The 20,256-nt window shown below is 41.6% G+C and overlaps 1 protein-coding gene across 15 annotated transcripts in view; it reads left to right on the top strand.

Annotated features, from left to right (window-relative positions):
* LOC129835255 (adhesion G protein-coupled receptor L3-like) overlaps positions 1-20,256 on the top strand; it is a 165,338-nt gene that overhangs the window by 138,066 nt on the left and 7,016 nt on the right. For all 15 annotated transcript variants that reach the window (XM_055900792.1, XM_055900799.1, XM_055900801.1 and 12 more), the window contains 5 exons: positions 2,787-2,853; positions 5,594-5,685; positions 14,874-15,042; positions 15,444-15,569; positions 16,702-16,798. In XM_055900792.1, coding sequence (XP_055756767.1) covers positions 2,787-2,853; positions 5,594-5,685; positions 14,874-15,042; positions 15,444-15,569; positions 16,702-16,798 — 551 coding nt within the window. The remainder of the gene's footprint in view (positions 1-2,786; positions 2,854-5,593; positions 5,686-14,873; positions 15,043-15,443; positions 15,570-16,701; positions 16,799-20,256) is intronic.

Consider the following 20,256-nt stretch of genomic DNA (forward strand, 5'->3'; position numbering starts at 1 on the left):
TAATATAAACCAGCATCAGCAGTTTGCTCATGAGATGTTTTATCATGCATGTCATTCTGTACATGTTCATGTGCGCTTGTACACACCACGTGCACGCACACACACCACGTGTACACACACACCACGTGCACACACACACACCACGTGCACACACACACACACACCACATACACACACACCACGTGCACACACACACACACACACACCACACACGCACATATACCATGTTATACCATAAGAAGATGAACTCACTTCATATTCACAAATGACAACATTGCAACCAAAAAAGGCACCTAGCTCACATTTCACCATAAATCCTTTACTTGGTCATATATCTGACATTAATAATGTCAGTTTGTTAAAACTTTAAGGGCCATTCTATCCATTTTGCAATAGACAAACTGCATTTAGACAACTTGGCGTACCTGGAGCCCATCATGAGAGAGAGAGGTCGTGACTTAAAGTCTCTTTAAGTTGTCTCGTCTCAGTACTGCTTTTCTCGCCCCTCTCTACAAAGTGTCTCTTTGAGCTAAACTAATGTGTCAAGTTGCTGTGAATCAGTGTCACCGACGTGAGTACCCAACACTAGACGTTGGGAGAGAAAAGGCGACTGTCTTATCGGGGAACATAGGTCCCAGGTTTCTATTCCCTTAGCTTCTACACCAAGAGGGTTCTGAGGAGATGGCCACCAATACAGCTTCAGCCTGACACAGGCAAAAATAGATAGACTCAAAAGGCAACACAGAATTCTGGCATGACTGGAGAGGACAGGAGGCAGGGAGGCTTGCTGGTTCACGCACTACGGCAGAAATGACAGCCATTACCTTAAAAATAAATCTGCTTTTCTGTGATCAGACGTGGTAAAAAAAAAAAGAAACAATTTAGCGTTCAGCAGAATTTATATTGACTACTTGTGTATGTTTACATCATCTCTAGACCAGGGGGAGAAGTATCAAGGCCCAGTAATACAAAATGTACACCCACTGGCACCCAAATGACACCTTTGACCAGGGCCCATGGGGCTCATACGGTGCCATTTGGAATGCATGCATTGTTTTCTGTCTCTGTATATTCTGGTTATATATATTTGGACTTTTATCAAGGCATCGGGTTGTGATTGAGCATGTTAGTGCGTGAAGTATTAGCAAAAACCTGGCCAAGGCTTTTGAGCTTTTCAATTCAAGTCTAATAGCTCTACCGACATTTTCTATAGTTGAAAAATTCCATTGGGGCCGTGCCGTGTGAAAATGTCCATGAAATGAATGTAAGAAAAATGAATCTCTTTTCAGGATTTCTTGAACACTCACTATCGTAGTCTGGGATATGAGGTGACAAGTTGTAATTAAATCTTGAGTTGCATTGTCGGGTTTCCTCCCTGTGTTTGAGTATGGCCTGCGCTGTCCGAAGCTAAGTGTACACTCCTCTTCACACTTCAATCTGCCTTCAAATGCTATTGAATTACGGCTAATTCACTGCCACTTCCATTTTGCCTCTTTGTCACCCAAATGACAACAGAGTAGGAAACTGTCATTTCCGATGGCCAAAAATGGAGGTCTTATCGGGCGGCGCCGGAGATTAAACTATTAATAATTTAGCCGGAAGGTCATGAATCAACTTCATTTTTGTCGCTCGCCTTCCCAGTATTACCTTCATCCCACATCTGCTCCCATGCGCTCTCATATCTGGGCCCGTTCGCTTTCAATCAGCCAACTAGAGTATAGTAACTGCCATGGAGAAGTCAAGCAAGCGCTCGCTGTTGCATTGTTAATATGGTAATGTGACAGGGAGAGTGGTTCATTGGTTAACATGATGAGGCTGGACAGTTCATCTAAGTCTCTATGGCGCTTTTCACACTGCCGAGCTGCGGCGAGTTGTACTGAGCTGGCCTGGTAAGACATCCACTTTAGTTGCTGGAACTGTGCTCGAAAGGAAACTGTGATAAGAAAATGTATCTGAGTTAGCAAAGTATGGTTTGGGTCGGCACAATAGTGTGAAAACGGTATTAGTGTCTGTATGGTTGAAGTCCATTAAATTTATAGTCAGTCAAATCAGGAGGTGAGTTGGGAATGGAATTAAATTAAGGGGACGGAATTCCATTAAGAAGTTCCGAATTTCCTATTATTTTCTGTGCAAACGTTTCGAAGCATCAATTCTGTGCTACTTTTCTATTCCTTATATGGAATGAACCTCTAACCCAATGAACATACCAGCTGCACACAGGATCATATTAGAGAAGTAGGGTGAAGTTGACGCTGATCCTGATGTAGTTGAGCTTTTTCTCCACTAACGGTTAAGGTTAGGATTGGGTACCTTAGCAGACGGTCTTATCCAGAGTGACTTACAAGAGTAATTAGGGTTGAGTGCCTTGCTCAAAGGCACATCGACAGATTTTTCACCTAGTCGGCTCTGGGGTTCAAACCAGTGAACTTTCGGTTACTGGCCCGGCACTCTTAACTGCTAGGCTACTTAGGGGAAACTTCAGCCCGGAGCCACATTAGAGTTTTGTCCTTTGATAACACTGTGGTGACCATCACAGCCAATAAGAAGTTATGACACTGAAACCACCCAAATCCTCCCTCCAAACCCTCATGTAACCCTCATGTAACGGTCATAACTCTCCTACCCCCTTGCGGGCACTGTGTTTGAAGTGCTCATTTCTCTTTGTCACTCCAGCCTCCATGTTGATGTATGTCCTGTGCATTTCTCTCATCTCGCTCTCGCTCTTTTCTCTCCCCTCTCTTCTCTCGTCCTTTCTCTCTCTCTTCTGTCTTGTTCCTCCCCTCCAGGTGCTGGCTTCGACTGGACACCTACTTCATTTGGAGCTTCATAGGACCGGCAACCTTGATAATTATGGTAAGCGTCCCTACTTTCCCACTACCATACTATCTCATTAACCCTACTTAGCACCTCAGGGCACCACTTAAATGGTCCAGAGAGAGCTTAACATCCACTTTCCACCGTAATATAAGCCACTGCTGGTCAGGTGTCATGGCGGGAAATGGATGAGGATGTGAATTGTGAATTATTCCGGTTACTCGCTTTTTCCGCACAGCTGATAGAGATGTCTTTGGTGAGGGAGAGAGGAGAGACGAACACTGCTCAGTATTCAGTCTCAGAGTGATCCCGCTCCACGATAATGACTGATTTTCACCCAGAAATTCCGCCTAGAATCATACGCTATCTATGCTGCTACTTTGTACCTTGAGGCACAGAGATGGGACACAGACTCAGTAACGTGCACACAAGCAGACACTCTGAAACCGCATAAGCATATACTGAGGAAAAATACAAGGACTCCGTCTGGAAGCATTGTCCCTCTAGGAGGTCGGGGGGGGGGGGGGTGATTCAAACGGCGGCTCAATTAGCTGAACGTCACTTCCCTAGCACAGTGTAGTACGAGTTAGCTTTCAAATTGGTGTCTTTTTGAGGGACAATACCATCTTGAGATAGCTTTACCGCTGGTCCACAATGACATTTTAGCTTTTAGCTGATTCATGTTTGAGGCATAAAAAATGATAACAGCAACAATGCTGATGCTCCATACTACTATTTGGTTTCTCTATTGGGCTATACTTGTGGTATTTCTACCTAACCTACAGTGGGGCAAAAAAGTATTTAGTCAGCCACCAATTGTGCAAGTTCTCCCACTTAAAAAGATGAGAGAGGCCTGTCATTTTCATCATAGGTACACTTCAACTATGACAGACAAAATGAGAAAAAAAATCCAGAAAATCACATTGTAGGATTTTTAATGAATTTATTTGCAAATTATAATGGAAAATAAGTATTTGGTCACCTACAAACAAGCAAGATTTCTGGCTCTCACGGACCTGTAACATCTTCTTTAAGAGGCTCCTCTGTCCTCCACTCGTTACCTGTATTAATGGCACCTGTTTGAACTTGTTATAAGTTTAAAAGACACCTGTCCAGAACCTCAAACAGTCACACTCCAAACTCCACTATGGCCAAGACCAAAGATCTGTCAAAGGGCACCAGAAACAAAATTGTAGACCTGCACCAGGCTGGGAAGACTGAATCTGCAATAGGTAAGCAGCTTGGTTTGAAGAAATCAACTGTGGGAGCAATTATTAGGGAATGGAAGACATACAAGACCACTGATAATCTCCCTCGATCTGGGGCTCCACGCAAGATCTCACCCCGTGGGGTCAAAATGATCACAAGAACGGTGAGCAAAAATCCCAGAACCACACGGGGGACCTAGTGAATGACCTGCAGAGAGCTGGGACCAAAGTAACAAAGCCTACCATCAGTAACACACTACGCCGCCAGGGACTCAAATCCTGCAGTGCCAGACGTGTCCCCCTGCTTAAGCCAGTACATGTCCAGGCCCGTCTGAAGTTTGCTAGAGAGCATTTGGATGATCCAGAAGAAGATTGGGAGAATGTCATATGGTCAGATGAAACCAAAATAGAACGTTTTGGTAAAAACTCAACTCGTCGTGTTTGGAGGACAAAGAATGCTGAGTTGCATCCAAAGAACACCATACCTACTGTGAAGCATGGGGGTGGAAACATCATGCTTTGGGGCTGTTTTTCTGCAAAGGGACCAGGACGACTGATCCGTGTAAAGGAAAGAATGAATGGGGCCATGTATCGTGAGATTTTGAGTGAAAACATTGATGATGAAACGTGGCTGGGTCTTTCAGCATGACAATGATCCCAAACACACCGCCCGGGCAACAAAGGAGTGGCTTCGTAAGAAGCATTTCAAGGTCCTGGAGTGGCCTAGCCAGTCTCCAGATCTCAACCCCATAGAAAATCTTTGGAGGGAGTTGAAAGTCCGTGTTGCCCAGCAACAGCCCCAAAACATCCCTGCTCTAGAGGAGATCTGCATGGAGGAATGGGCCAAAATACCAGCAACAGTGTGTGAAAACCTTCTGAAGACTTACAGAAAACGTTTGTCCTCTGTCATTGCCAACAAAGGGTATATAACAAAGTATTGAGAAACTTTTGTTATTGACCAAATACTTATTTTCCACCATAATTTGCAAATAAATTCATTAAAAATCCTACAATGTGATTTTCTGGATTTTTTTTCTTCTCATTTTGTCATAGTTGAAGTTTACCTATGATGAAAATTACAGGCCTCTCTCATCTTTTTAAGTGAGAGAACTTGCACAATTGGTGGCTGACTAAATACTTTTTTGCCCCACTGTATATGTTTAGTTTTGTTTGACATTATTTGACTTAAGATGAGAGCAGTTTGGAGAACTGCAAACAGTCTTAAATATATCAGTCCCAAATGTAGTTTGCTTCCTATGGTTAACTGCATGTTTAATACATTCATTTAGGACAGACTCCAGCCATTGCATTGATCAGGAGCCAACTAGTTCAACTTCATTGTCAAGTACAACATGGCACTTCTATATGTGGCAGTTATACTGTAATACAATTTTCATATAATTTTGTGCTCTACTTGGCAAAGTGGGAAACCACATCTTGTTTCGACACAACATACTCAACTCAACTGTAACAATGTCTCCCCGATTTTAAAAATGGATGAAAGCATCAACAACAACACACAAACTCCATTTCAGCTGTGCTCCCTCCTCTCTTTCATCCGTCTCTCCCAGCTCAACGTAATATTCCTAGGCATCGCGCTGTACAAGATGTTCCACCACACCGCCATCCTCAAACCCGACTCGGGTTGCCTCGACAACATCAAGTAAGTCACTCATCCTCACAGGCATCGAGACCTTCCAGACATGACATTAGTACATGGGAGTTAGTACATTGGTATGACAGAACAGTTTCTGATGGCTCGGTGTGTTAGAGCAGGGTTTCCCAAACTATGTCCCGGGGCCCCCCCTTGGTGCACGTTTATTTTTTCCCCTAGCACTACACCACTGATTCAAATCCTCAACAATTGAGGATGAGTTGGTTATTTGAATCAGCTGTGTAGACCTAGGGCAATGAATGTGGGATGAATACACCGCTGGGTTGTGGGTCCCCGCATGGGCCACATATACTGAACAAATGTTAACTGTAAGTCACTTTTGCATAAAAGCTGCCAAAACAACAAAATTATATTGAACAATCAATGTTATGTACGTCATACTAAACCTAGACTTTGAGATGGAAGCTGTGTTGTTATACCATGTGTTGCTGCTTAGAATAACTTCTTTTGTTTTATCTGTGAACCTCTCAAAACACATCTGAAGGGTGAGAATGGCCATGCGGAGATGCAGGAAGCGTAGCCCTCCAGGTTCAGAACTCATTATCACCAAAGGTTGTGTCATGGAGGGGGGGCAAGGGTTAAAACGGGACAGGTATTCCAGCAGGCGTACTTCATTATCTGAAGTGCACACTGGTCGGCGAGGGAAAAGGCCACGAGACAATCTGGTAGAATTAACCTGGCCCGTCGGCATCCGCTAACCCACGGATGAATATTCATAAATGGGAGTGTGTGGGTGTGTGCATCTGGGTGTGCGCTTGTGCGTGCGCTCTCTGCCACTCAGGATATGGAACAGTTTGAGTGACAATGAATGAATTAGTATAAATGTGTTTAATATGCTCACTGTGTTTTGTGTAAACAAATTAACCACCTATTGTGATATCACCACAAAACAATCGGTCTCAATGGTGAGACTAGATAAAATGTTGAAGGTTTGGTCATTGATTTATAATTTGAATCCTTTTTGTATTTCATGTCTAGCTATGATAGTGGTACACTATATATACAAAAGTATGTGGACAATCCTTAAAATAAGTGTATTTGGCTATTTCAGCAACACCCATTGCTGACAGGTGTATACAATCGAGCACACAGCCATGCAATCTCCATAGACAAACATTGACAGCAGAGAATGGCGCTACTGAAGAGTTCAGTGACTTTCAACGTGGCACTGTTATAGGATGCCACCTTTGCAACAAGTCAGTTTGTCAAATTTCTGCCCTGCTAGAGCTGCCCCGGTCAACTGTATGTGCTGTTATTGTGAAGTGGAAACGTCTAGGAGCAACAACGGCTCAGCCGTGAAGTAGTAGGCCACACAGAAGTAAGTCCCCACAGCAATCTTCCAACATCTAGTGGAAAGCCTTCCCAGAAAAGTGGAGGCTGTTATAGCAGCAAAGGGGGACCAACTCCATATCAATGCCCGATTTTGGAATGAGATGTTCAATGAGCAGGTGTCCACATACTTTTGGTCTTGAAGTGTATCTGTTTGTTAAGTGATTAAATAGTAATTCAAGGTCATTTGGAACAAAGTGGAGTCGGTGGTGTCTTGGAACACTACATTAGTTCACAATGACACCGTGAGGCCCTTTGCGCCTCTAGGAGACGAAAGGATTCAGCCAAAACGATGACACAGCATTTTTCTGGTTCACTTAGGGGTGTTAGTCCAACCAGGTGTCAGGGTAGACTTATTTTGTGGCCGGGCTTAAGTAGTTTTTCTGCCTCTGTCTACCATTCCTATATCCTACTGATGGATAAAGAGCTTCTGTGTTTTCCCTGTCCGCCAGTTTGAAGACACTCTAGTAGCATCACTGTGTTTAATGGCTGTAATGCTAGGCATCATCTCCAGCCGCCTGTCACTGCTTTTGTCAAAGTGGAGTGAGACCCTGCTGGCCTAGTTCTGTCAGCGAGAACACACACACACACACTACACACCCCGCCACACACACCCACACAGTCACACTCTTTCTCACATACAGTAGACACTCTTTCTTACTCACGCACGCAGGCACACACTCACATTGCCTGCAGTGCCGAGGATGTCTGCTCTGTGTATCCCGTTCTGAATAGAGAACAGAACACCCTACTGGACAGAGCAGTCTGTATCAGTATCAGCAGCACTCTCTTGGATAGCATCGATAGCAGTCGTGTTGGCACGGCAGAGTACAAAGCCCAGAGCTGCGCAGTCTGTTGTGACATTTGTCCGTGACTCAATATCAACCGATTTTAAAATGAGGTTTGTAAATATGATTATATGTTATAATGGGCCGTGCATACTGTTGCATCTCCGTGGACTCTGATTGGAGCTAGGGTGGCCATGAGTTTTGCTTGGTTTTGTTTATTTGGGATTAGGGCGGTGACGGTCATGACATTTTGTCGGCCGGTTATTGTCATGTAAAAAGATTGCTGGTCTCATGGGAATTGACCGTTAATGAACATAAACGCGTTTAGTATCTAGAGGCCACTTATGTAAGCCGCAGATGCCAGCCTTTGGAACATCTACATTTTTAAAAAGTCGAATAAATTAATTTCATATACACCATCACAATAAATCCAGTATTTATTTTAGTCAGGTCTAAAGAAACATTATGATATGAAAAGAAAATGTATTTCAGAAGAACAGAAAGAGTTGGTCTACTGTATGTTAGTTACTGTATCTGGCTATGCTCCATGCCATAAGCTGTAGGCTTGTTCATTTAGCTGACAATATATCCTTATAAGCCCTGTGTCATTATTTAATTTTAGCTGATTTTATCGTAAAAAGAATATAATTGAACTTAGCTGAATAAAATAGAAAGGAAATTTTTACCAGTACAGAGCGAGTGCGCAGATGAAGTGGCTATGTTGAGCATAAAAGTGATCATTTGAAACAGGTCCTAAATGCTCAATTTAGAATTATTTGGCAACTTTAGTTGTGAATTATAAAAACCTTAGAATGTCTTAGAAATTACAACATACAGTGCATTCGGAAAGTATTCAGACCCCTTGCCCTTTTCCACGTTTTGTTACGTTACAGCCTTATTCTAAAATGGATTAAATAGTTTGTTTTTCCTCATCAATCTACACACAATACCCCATAATGACAAAGCAAAAACAGGTTAAAAAACAAAAACTGTCAAGGGGTCTGAATACTTTCCAAATGCACTGTATGTTGTAATTTCTAAGACATTCTAAGGTTTGTATAATTGCATAGTAATTGTATAGTAATTGTATAGTTGCATTGTGCGACTATAGGCTATTGATAATTTGAGAAAGCAGGAAAAACAAAGCTTGTGCTCTTTTCCTTGCCTCAAATTGCACAGCTGTTCTCTTATCAAGTGATCATATTTTCACCCGTCAGGCTATTCTCAATGTAATCTTGTCTAATATCGAGAATTAGGTTCGTTTTGAAATGGCCCGTAATCAAATGGGCAGGAACAAGGGGCAGGGGGACAAAGACATGTCATCTGTATGCACTCGAATAGCGAATGGAGGCTGCTACGGTAGCTTTCCCACCGGTCCGTTTTGTTGACTACTGTATGTTGGTTTTATAGTGGAGGAGCAGGAGTTTAATATGAACAGCTGGGAAATACATTTAAGAACACTAATTTCACTCATCTATTGTTCGAGGAGCATGTTCTCGCTGCCCCGACAGGTGATATTCAGCCCAAACTCTGTATGCCATGGCCACTCCAACCTTGTTCCTGTTGCTACCCAGTGCTTAATCTGGGAAACAAAGTGAAATCTGTTCAAGAACATCGATAGTGACATGTTTTCACGATAAACATGTTTCACTAAACTGTTGACAGCCTGTCTGCGCGCTGGAGAAAAGAATAAAGGAGAGAGCGTAGGAGATGGTAACGCATGGTGATGAGAGATTCTCTATAACTAAACGTAAAGTGTCACCCAATTCATTATGACAATAGAAAAAATGCCCTAAATTCAAATTCACTAGTTGTAGGCTAACTGTAATCAGCCCTGCACAATCAATGAGCCAACAGCATCACCTAGGGCTATACGTTCTCTCCCAGACACATGGATATACATGTTGGAGTGTAGCATAAGGTAACCAGTCCATCCAGCATGCATGATAATACAGTCCACACTCAAAGGTAATTACTCTTAATTTGTTTAATTTTGGAGTATAAGCTAGACCAATTATGTACCAATGACATCTTAAATCAGTTTAGTTTTTTCTGACATGCCTATTGTATAAAGCACAATCATAATGATTATTATTTGGGGGTTTATAAAGCCTATGCATAAGATCTATGTGTACGGCTGTTTTGAATGAATCATCACCTTAGAAAGCGCTATTACAGCGACTCAAAGGTCACATGGAATTTTACTGTGGTCATGACTCATGACTGCCGGTGTGGCGGTAACAGGGGCCACCACAACAGCCCTAGTTGTGAGTGTCATCCGTGTTAGTGCTAACACTGTTGACACAGCTTTTGATATTGCGACCTGACTTTGAGCAGGTTATTGAGTTGATAGTCACCAACTGAGTGGCTTTAAATGTAACAATGGAGAAATGTAAGCACACCATTTTTTATAATTGAATGATTTGATCAGTTATTAGTAACACATTGTTTACATCTCAAAATATAGTAAATACAGTTTTTGAACTTCCCCTAGCTATTTATCAAGGGAGATGTAATCTAAAAATACTGTGAATGTGCTATAGAGATTATTTCTTTGAGATGCATTGCCTTGTTTGTCTGTGGAGAGGATATATTTCTCTGTGGAGAGTTCTCTCTATCATATGATTTGTCACACTTGCCTCCCTTGGCCAATCAGAAACCTCACCTCTGGACTCATTGTCTCTCAGACCACAACATAACGTTCATGACCCCTTCTCTCTCAGCTCTGACGTCTGATAGACCTACCTCTAGATGTATGTACAATATCTCATTCCAAATGGCTATGTCCAAAATGGCACCTGTGACAATGAAAACAAATATGATACAAAACAAATAGGCCTACTGCTTTTTTGACCACACTATTGGTTGCTTTGAATGGACTGCATCAGTTTCAAATCTTAAAGTTGTAAATAATTTAGGCTACTGCTAACAATTTAGCCTGCTACTAATAATCAAATTGTTTGATGATGAAAATAATGGTTTGTTTTTTAGTCTGATACAGTGAGCGTTTTGATTTTGAAGAAAGCAGTCTACTGGATTGTAAGATTGAGGGACATATTTTACGTTCGGTCCAGACTCCTGCTAGGTCCTAATTTAGTAGGACATTTCTTTTATCTTTTTCTTATATTTGGTGGTGTTCATCGTTTGATGTCACACTTTATGTTCAGATGTCATCACGTTGCTTTTTTTTAATGAATGTTCCATGTTTTTTTCTCTCTTTCTCTGCACCATTGACTTCATTTCACTCAGTTTCTCTTCTTTTGATTAACACCGCATGCTATGCTTTGCCTTATTGAGTTTTTGTCTTTTAACTCTTATCTTTTGTCTTTTATATTTTCTTCCTCATGTTAGCTATCGTTATTATGATGGAATTCTTATTGTGGAATGGCACTGGTAAGATGCCACATGTTTCTACAGAGGACTACACTATTAGGGCTCGCTCTGTATTGTGTTTGGTCCCCATTGCCTTTCCCGATAGACAAAGACTCTTTCCCGTGTCAATTCCTCATCAGATATGTGTTGTGAGTGCTGCGTTGGCGTAACTTGTTGTATTTGACCCCATTACACTTTGTGCTCTGTAGGATTTAGCTTTGTTTTTTCCTTTGGCACAAATTGGATGTTGTTTTCCTCTCTTACGCAAACTTTTACCAAACTTTGTCGAACCCTATTTTTGGGAACTTGCTGAGCGTTAATGACTGTAGTCCACAAGGTGCTGAGAAACGTAGAAATGGGTACTGAAAATTGTGTCCTGTGCTTCATGGTGAATGAAGTGTCTACTTGTTGAGAATTCCCCTACAATAGACCCTGAAGGAATATGCAAATGAAGATGGTATGATCGATTCAAAATGTCATTGACATTTCTTTGTACACAAACCTTTAGTTAAACCACTGGCATCCTGCTGAGTAGATAACAGCATTTCCTATTTCCTTTCAACTTGTCAATGAGACTCCTTTATGCTGAGGTGAAAGTCGACTCAATTGACCAATTGCAATGAGCTATAATGCGATCTCAAGCCATTTGAAATGCATATCACCTCTCAGAATTGACTAATTTGTCTCTTTTCAAAAAGGAAATTGGTGCCAATTTAATGTGGTTGTTTTGGACTGGAACACTTTGCTCCTCAATTTATTTTCATTTTTGATATTTCTACCCGACTATTAACACAATCAGCACTTTCCCCTCGTTTTTCCGGTGAAAGCGCACAAGTGCTGTTTTTGCTGTGGTGGAACCATTCAGCGTGATGCTTGAGTGGCATCATTGCGAGGGTATTCACCGGCTCTACGGGAGCCACTTCAGCTTTGGGAAATGGGCCCAGGTCTGTAGGACTGAAAGTGGTAGGGGGTTAATTAGGAGAGTTTCTCAACTTAGTAAAAAATATATATATAATTCTAATGCAGGAATATGCACTGAACAAAAATATAATTGCAAAATGTAAAGTGTTGGTGCCATGTTTCATGAGCTGAAATAAAAGATCCCAGAAATGTTCCATATGCACATTTCGCTCAAATTTTGTCGAAAGCAAATTTGAATGCACAAAAATATAAATAACATTTTAAGGCATCTGTGTCCAACAGATGCATATCTATACCCACACGTGTAAAATTCGTAGATTAGGGTCTAATGTATTTATTTCAATTGACTGATTTCTTCATATGACCTGTAACTCAGTAAAATCTTTGAAATTGTTGCATGTAAAAAAAAATCTTGAGTATATGATGCATTTTTTGACAGGCAATTTGAAATGACACGTATACCTGTCCAAATTCTTCATATACAGTTCATATAGTATTTTGAACATTTCCAGAGTGAGTGAGAACAGGAGGAAATGATGGTTGTTGAGGATATCTGCTACCTTGAACCAGATTTTTCCAAGATAGCCCTCACGGCAAAATAACTATCATCCTCAATTCTTAGTGAAAAGCAAAGGTGACCAGATACAAACCAAGGAAGATATGAAAAATAACCTCTTCATATCCTGACCGCCCTGATACTTCTATTATGTCCTTAGGCATCTCTATCTACCCCCCGTCCCCCACTGTTTGTCGCCCATCCCTCTGCAATATTGCCCTAGTTCCAGGTCAATATTTCCCTCTTATTTTTTTTTCCACCCTCGTTGTGTCTACCTGAGGGGGCAATCAGCTTGATGAAGTGCCTCTCCCAACAGGTCATTAAGATAGACCTGGGAATATTATGTTTAATGGTTGGCCCCAATAATTTCATAAATCATTTATTTTTGCTATCGCACCTGGCCCATTTATTACAGACGATTGAGGCGAAATGCTAGGACCTCCCGTTTTTATTGAGGGGTGGAGACGCTCGTGAAGAAGATAATTACGTCTAGCACCTGTAACTGACTCTCCAAATTCGAGTGAGTGAGAGGAGTAAGAGGATTCTGGCTTCAAGACTATTGGATGTAATCAATATAGTACTTTATTTGATGAGCCATTTTGTTTTGAGTAATATTTCCTGTTTGTCTTTATGTTTGTGTGTCTGTCGCCCTCTCCTATTACTATATTGTGTCATTCAAAATCATAGTATTGGAATATTTGCTTTGGAGTTTTGTTTGGTTATTGATTTCATTTTGTTTTTCATTTCTTTATATTCTTCCTGTCAGCTTTGAGGATTACGAACCTGAGATCAAGTAAGAGTAAAATGGACAGGTCATCCATTCATGACACACCATCACCATCATTATCCATACATTTGATCATAACAAAGTAATGAGTAATGTTTATACCACCACATGCCTTTAGTAAATGTTTAGTGAAGCTCTCCGTCAAGTCGTAGGGAAGGAATACTCACCCATACCTCACATTTGTTCAATATTAGCTAAAATGGGTACGCTTCTGGTGAAGTAATCTCAGAACGCTGAAACAAATCTCCCAGTTTGTCACGGGAGAAGTAGTCATGCACTGTGCAATTGAAGCTTTGAAAAAAAGTCTTTGTTTTCATCAATGAATTGATTTGAAGTGCACTGGTATTTCTGTTTATACTAGCATAATTATTCAGAGCTTCGTTATTTGTCAAGGCTTTTGGGACAACCCTCGGGCACCACATTCAATATACTGTGTTTACATATATTCATTTGTCTTCCAGTGATTATGCCATAACTGCTAGCCCCGAGGTCATACAAACTGTATCGCCTATTGTCTATGTATTAATTATACACCAAGTACTATTTTAATATTGGACAGTTACCTTGAGTTTTCCACTGTTCCTGGTGTAGTAATAGTCTCTCTCTCCCATTTTCTAATTTTAAAGAGTACACTATCTGATGGTCTGTCATGTAATTGATGAATAATGTGTTCAACTCTTGAAAGAAGGCGAGCGAGAGAAAAATGATAGGTGTCCCCAAGGAGCAGGCGATCACCAATGGCCAACACATGATTCAATTTAATTTCACTCTGTCGATTTTCCACTTCGTTTCTCTCCTCCCTCCTTCCCTTCATCTAGATTTGTACTTTTGTCTGTCTGGTGGACATTTATTTTTATCTGCGTTTCTCTTCTCTTTTTGCTTCATCTGTATGTTCACAGACCAAGATAGCTAAACGTTTGTTTTTAAATGTCGTGTTTTTGTTGTGCTTCAGTGAACAGGTAGTCGAACAGGACGGGATGGTCCTTCCGAGTTGTGCACTGCCGACAGAATGCTAAGTGGGAAGTCTGACAACAGTCAGCACTTCAGACCACCTCAGATGCTTGGTTGACTTAAAAGTCACAGCTCCTGTATCTGGTCTCAAAACCAAACTTAGACCTTGTTTGTGCGTTTCCACCTGTAGCTTCCTGGGACAATTACATATTTACATAGTTAGATTTTTACCATCAGCTACAGTATATGTATGCACAGGGATCTGTCAGACAGAATGTGGGCCCTAGTCCACAATCATCACTGGTGATAGTTTGTGATAATTGAAATACATTTCTTTAGGAAATTACAGACTCCAAAAATCGAAGGCACATATCTTTTCGCAAGTATTCAAGTTGAGTTGTTACTTCTCTAGCAGTTCTGAGAAGGTCCAGAATGTTGCCGTTGTCTTGACGTTGTCTCTTTCTGCTTCCAGATCGTGGGTGATTGGGGCCATAGCGCTGCTCTGTCTGCTGGGCCTGACATGGGCCTTCGGCCTGATGTACGTCAACGAGAGCACGGTCATCATGGCCTACCTCTTCACCATCTTCAACTCCCTGCAGGGCATGTTCATCTTCATCTTCCACTGTGTCCTCCAGAAGAAGGTGCGTGTTTTACTCTAACCTTGTGGTTCAGGGACTGTATTCACAAAGCGTCTCAGAGAAGGAGTGCTGATCTAGGATCAGGTCCCGTCCGGTCCGGTCCATGTAATCTTATTCTTTGTGATCTAAAGGCTAAACTGATCCTAATTCAGCACTCTGACTCTGAGTAGCTTGATACATATGCCCCTGTATTAGCTTGCTGTATGAGCTTTAGTCAGCTTCTCAAACCACACATTAAATGCAAAGTGGTTAGCTCACAATTTTACATGACATGGCTTATTCCCATGTAGCAAGCTAGAAAGTAGTGTAGTTATTAACTACCGTATTCATTTTCACATGGAGTTAACATGTTCTATTCATTGTCTGCGTCTGAATGGGAATGTGTATGTGTGTGTGGTTCACAGGTGCGTAAAGAGTACGGAAAGTGTCTGCGTACCCACTGCTGCAGTGGCAAGAGTGTGGAGAGTTCCATTGGCTCTGGGAAGAGCTCAGCATCCCGCCCACCAGGGCGATATTCCACAGGTTCACAGGTAGGGAGCGCCTCTCCTCTCACCTCTTTCAAATGGCAATGTATTTGGTTGAGTACGAGCATATCTGATATAGATTTTTACTTAATTCTATCTGCTGATGTTGACCGGAAAGTTCATTGTAGCCCATTTATTGTATTTACTTGGTCAATGTTAATTAATAAGTTGTGAACAATACATTTATGAATCATGCAAATAGTCTACGGCACACCATCACCCCTTCACGACGGAAGCTGGTTTCAGCGTCCATAATGAACCTTTTAATTACATATAGCAGCACATTGACACAACGGCTAACCGCTACGCCGAGTCTTTGCCATCAACCGCATGTGAACGGAAGCGGTCGTAAACACACTGTAATTTATCGGCAACTCGGAGGCTTTTAAATGAACGTGTAATTAGCAAAGTAGATCGTAAACCGGTGGGCTCTGGGTGGTTAGGGAGGTAAGGTTCTCTCTCTAAATGAAAGTTGGAAGTGAGACCTTTGAAATATGGACACTGATCAACCCAACTCCCACACAGTGCTGGGCTGAAATAGAATTATAATTTTTTCTCTCAAAGACTTAAGCTGTGCTTGATTGAGCCTGCATATCTCAATGGAACCAATGGGATAGTCCCAAAAGTGCAAACCCTGCCCATGCTTTTACTGCAGGCAGGCTCGATCAAACAATTGAAGTATCGGAATACTGTAAATGCTATTTGAAGGCAAGTCTGCTCCCACAAGCACTTGTACACTTGAACATGGCCTTGACTTTTACAGCAGTGTAGAGTTATGAGAGGTAGCAATAACACCAGGGAAACTTAGCAATAACAGCAACGAGAAGTAGCAATAACAGTAGCAATGACTCAATTGTGATAACACTATTGTGAGGAAGTGGAAGTCAAACCTTTACAAAGCCTTACAGAAAAACACAGTAACAAAGACTACAGTAACGTACTGTGTAGGTCTTCAGCAACAAGAGGTCTGAATGAATGTAAGCATCACAGAGTTGATGTGTGTTTTTAATGGTTGATGTTGCTGCACACACCCAAGACAGACTGTATACATCCTAAGTGGAAGCCACCTTTGAGCACTGATTCCATTACCGTTACAAAACCCCACTGACGTGTTAGTTGTGTTGTTCCCCCTCTGCAGAGCCGGATCCGTCGGATGTGGAACGACACAGTCAGGAAACAGTCAGAGTCGTCTTTCATAACCGGCGACATCAACAGCTCAGCGTCGTTGAACAGAGGTAATATTCAGTCAATTTGCGCCGCACATGCTTGAACGCGTCGCAACCCGCTAGCCTCTCCTTTAGGTTTTCAACGTTGTGTGATGTGGAGGAAGAAGGGAAAAATAGCCTTTGTGACAAAAGCGGAAGGATTTCGTGTTGGGTCCTGAAGAGCTTATGGGTGCTTTTGTTCCACCTCCGCACAAAGACACCTGTTTGGAATGATTGACGAGTAATGGTCTTCTGTCTGGACCGTGATTGTTTGAATCAGGTGTGTTAGTGCTGGGCTGGACCAAAATCACACACACACAGTAGCTCGCTAGGGCTGGAGTTGGAGATTCCCGCGTTATGCTCATCCAGGGTCCTGACTGTGAAATATGCGATCCTTCAAGTCAGCATATTAGCCTATGGGTTGTTCTCACACTTGACAAGAGATGGATGAATATGATGGATGAATATGTATTAGTTTTTTAAGATGAGTCATTCCTCTCCCACTTACCTGCTCGTATAGAAAGTTGTCCTCCTGTTAATAAAAAAGTATTCATCTCTTACTTTATTCAAATAGCAACTCATCCTAAATGACCTTGACTTTTGTAAAATAATGAAGCTTTTCAATGTGATAATGCAGTTAGTGTATGTGCTAATTTATCAAATGAAGAAACTTTTAATTTGTTTTAAAAGGGTGGATTTTGCACCTGATGGAACCAAGAACCAAAGTAAATGCCAATATGAATTGCTCAAAGCATGATTTAATTTGCCTAACCAAAAAACAGTTGGACAAGAGCAAAATATTAATTTGAGGCAGGACTATTTGTAAATGCTATACCCGTTTTCATGACAGCTGTCAACCAACAAAGTGCGAAACCAAGAAAGTAATGGTAATTGCTTTGTTCTTTAAAAATAAGTTGAACCATCCACAAACGCTTATCTCCCAATTTCATTATATGATGACAATTATCTCCCAATTTCGTGATATGACAATTATCTCCCAAAACAATCATGGAAATACACAATAGCGCATTGGATAGCGGTCCAAATAAATACACATGTCTAGTGCGGACTCTGAGCTCTGAGTGTCAGAGGCATTATATAATCCTCCTAGACCATATCTGCACTAGATGATGATGCCATCCCCCTGACATTTCTCAGGGATGACTCCTCTCCAGACATTGGGTCCCTTGATGCAGGGGTTGAGTCCCTGCCACTACCTCACTCTCTAAATCTGCTCGCCTCTCCCTCTCAACCCGGACACTAATACGCAGTATAGATGATGGATGGATGTTCGACGGTGAGAGGAAGTGTCGAGATCTCAATAATTAGGCACTCAGCGACGAGCGCCATCCCAAGATGTTGGCTCTTAGCTGGGGGAGGGAGAGAGAGAAAGGAGTGGAGCTCAGTGGGGTGGGCAGGCCTAGAAGACACTGCCGTAGATATATCACTAAGACCAGGAAGAGCGGAGTGAATTAATTAACACATTTTCAGCTTAAGGTGTTGAAACGCGTCAGGTCTGATGTATAAGGCGTGAGAATAAACACTAAGTCTGCACAGGTGCATTCTCAGTCTGGCGCAGGATAACGCATCATGTTCTGAAGCGTCATACACATCACAAACCTTCTCCTTGCTCTTCTCTGCAATGGTATTATGGAATAACAGTACGTGTGGTAGAGCAGACATCTCTCCCTGCTAGTCCTTCTTCAACTCAATATTCAGTACCTTGCCTCAGTCTCTGCATAACTGTTGCTGACTCCATACGTATCTCCTCTTGAGAGGGAAGCATGCAATCATCTTGATATCCTCGACTTGTTTAATTCATCCCCGCATTCATGATTTGGAAATGGTCCAATATATCAAACACAGGCCCCATAAGTGGGGGAACCAACAGAGGGTGGGGAGGAGCTGTTTATAATTTCAAATTAGGCTGATATTTTTGGAAGGCTTCAGAATAAGAGAAGCAACAGAAACAAGAAATGAGCACAAAGTGATTATATCAAATGGAAATTATAACCTAATGGATACATACATCCATATTAATAGCCACATCAAACAATGTATGCAAATGAAGTCAAAATTATGAGTTTAGTTGAGTAAATTGGGATATTGTGATTCTGTTCCGATGCATCGACGTGATTGTTGGAGTTGAAGATACTCCTGCAATGATATATTCATAAAATGATTTGCCTCTTAAAACTCACTTGGTGAAGTTATTCAACTGGATAACTGATTGGACTTTTTTGTTGTCGTCCTTTGGGCAATTGTAATGTCGGCCATTTTGTTCATGCTTTATTGTGTGGTCAGAGGAGTAGACAACCCAACAGGAAACTGATTTAGGTTCAAATTCTAGTCAATAATACATGTTCTAAGACAATAGCACAGCAACAGAATATTGCCTGCAGTCACAACAGAAGTTTCCCCTCTGTACCATTCCCATTATGCCCTTGCTGGCCAAATTACACATACTGTAACTGTTAGCAAATTCCGAACATGTTATCATTATGTCAGTACGTTATGTGCTTAGTACAGTATGCGTAATGGAGCTGTACACAATCTTCAAAGTTAACTATCATAATTAGTCACACATCTTCCAACTTTTGCAATTTCCTTGATTCCTCTACCTCTCCGTTCAGAATTGCTTCAGGCGTAGATTCGAGACACACAGATATTCCCTGGCACTGTATGTACAAGGCCAGAGTTATCGGTCATTAGAGAACCGGTTTGTCTCCTTCCTTTCTTTCTCTCTCTCTCTCTATCTCTCTCTCTTCCTGGCTCTGACAGATTCAGAGCACTGCGAGAGAACAGTGTCCCTCGTCGGCAGAACTAATTGGCATGCATTTCCGCCTCTGCTGAATTTTTTTGGGGGGGGGGGATATTTATGTAGTCATTGGTACCCCATTCAAGTGTGCAGTGTGTATGTAATAGAGCGCATGTTAGGATCTCAATAATATCATATTATGTGCTCTGAATCTGAAGAGAGAAAACATACTCTTAGATGTTTCGGCAATTTGAACATAACATATAAACAGGAGCTTATTCCAGATTTGTTCAACTGTATACCGTAACTCACAATATTTCAAGATTTCACAAAATGTTGCAATTTCCCCAAAAAGCCAGTCTGTTTTCTTCACTAACTGCTGTACGGCATTCAACCCACATCCAAACTACCTCCTCATTCATAGAAATTGTGTTATCTTCTAGTCTAGATACATTTAGTCACATTGCTCAAAGTTGAACGTTTATTTAGAACTGATCTGGGAACAGATGAGTCCCACGGGCAAAGGCATCAGTCACCGCCACATAGTCCGGCGTGACGATTAGACAAGTAGAATCGGAGCCTCTATTTTCTCAAACCTTCACTTTTGTTAAAACAAAGTAAAGTAGAAAGATGTGGTACAGGGCAAAAGGGACTGCGAAGGGACTACAATCAGCACTGTAATGGCACTTACCATCCACGAGGACGTTTTATTTGAGGGTATTTCTGCCAG

This window comes from Salvelinus fontinalis, chromosome 36 (genome assembly GCF_029448725.1).
Source record: "Salvelinus fontinalis isolate EN_2023a chromosome 36, ASM2944872v1, whole genome shotgun sequence".
In the NCBI taxonomy this organism is placed as follows: Eukaryota; Metazoa; Chordata; class Actinopteri; order Salmoniformes; family Salmonidae; genus Salvelinus; species Salvelinus fontinalis.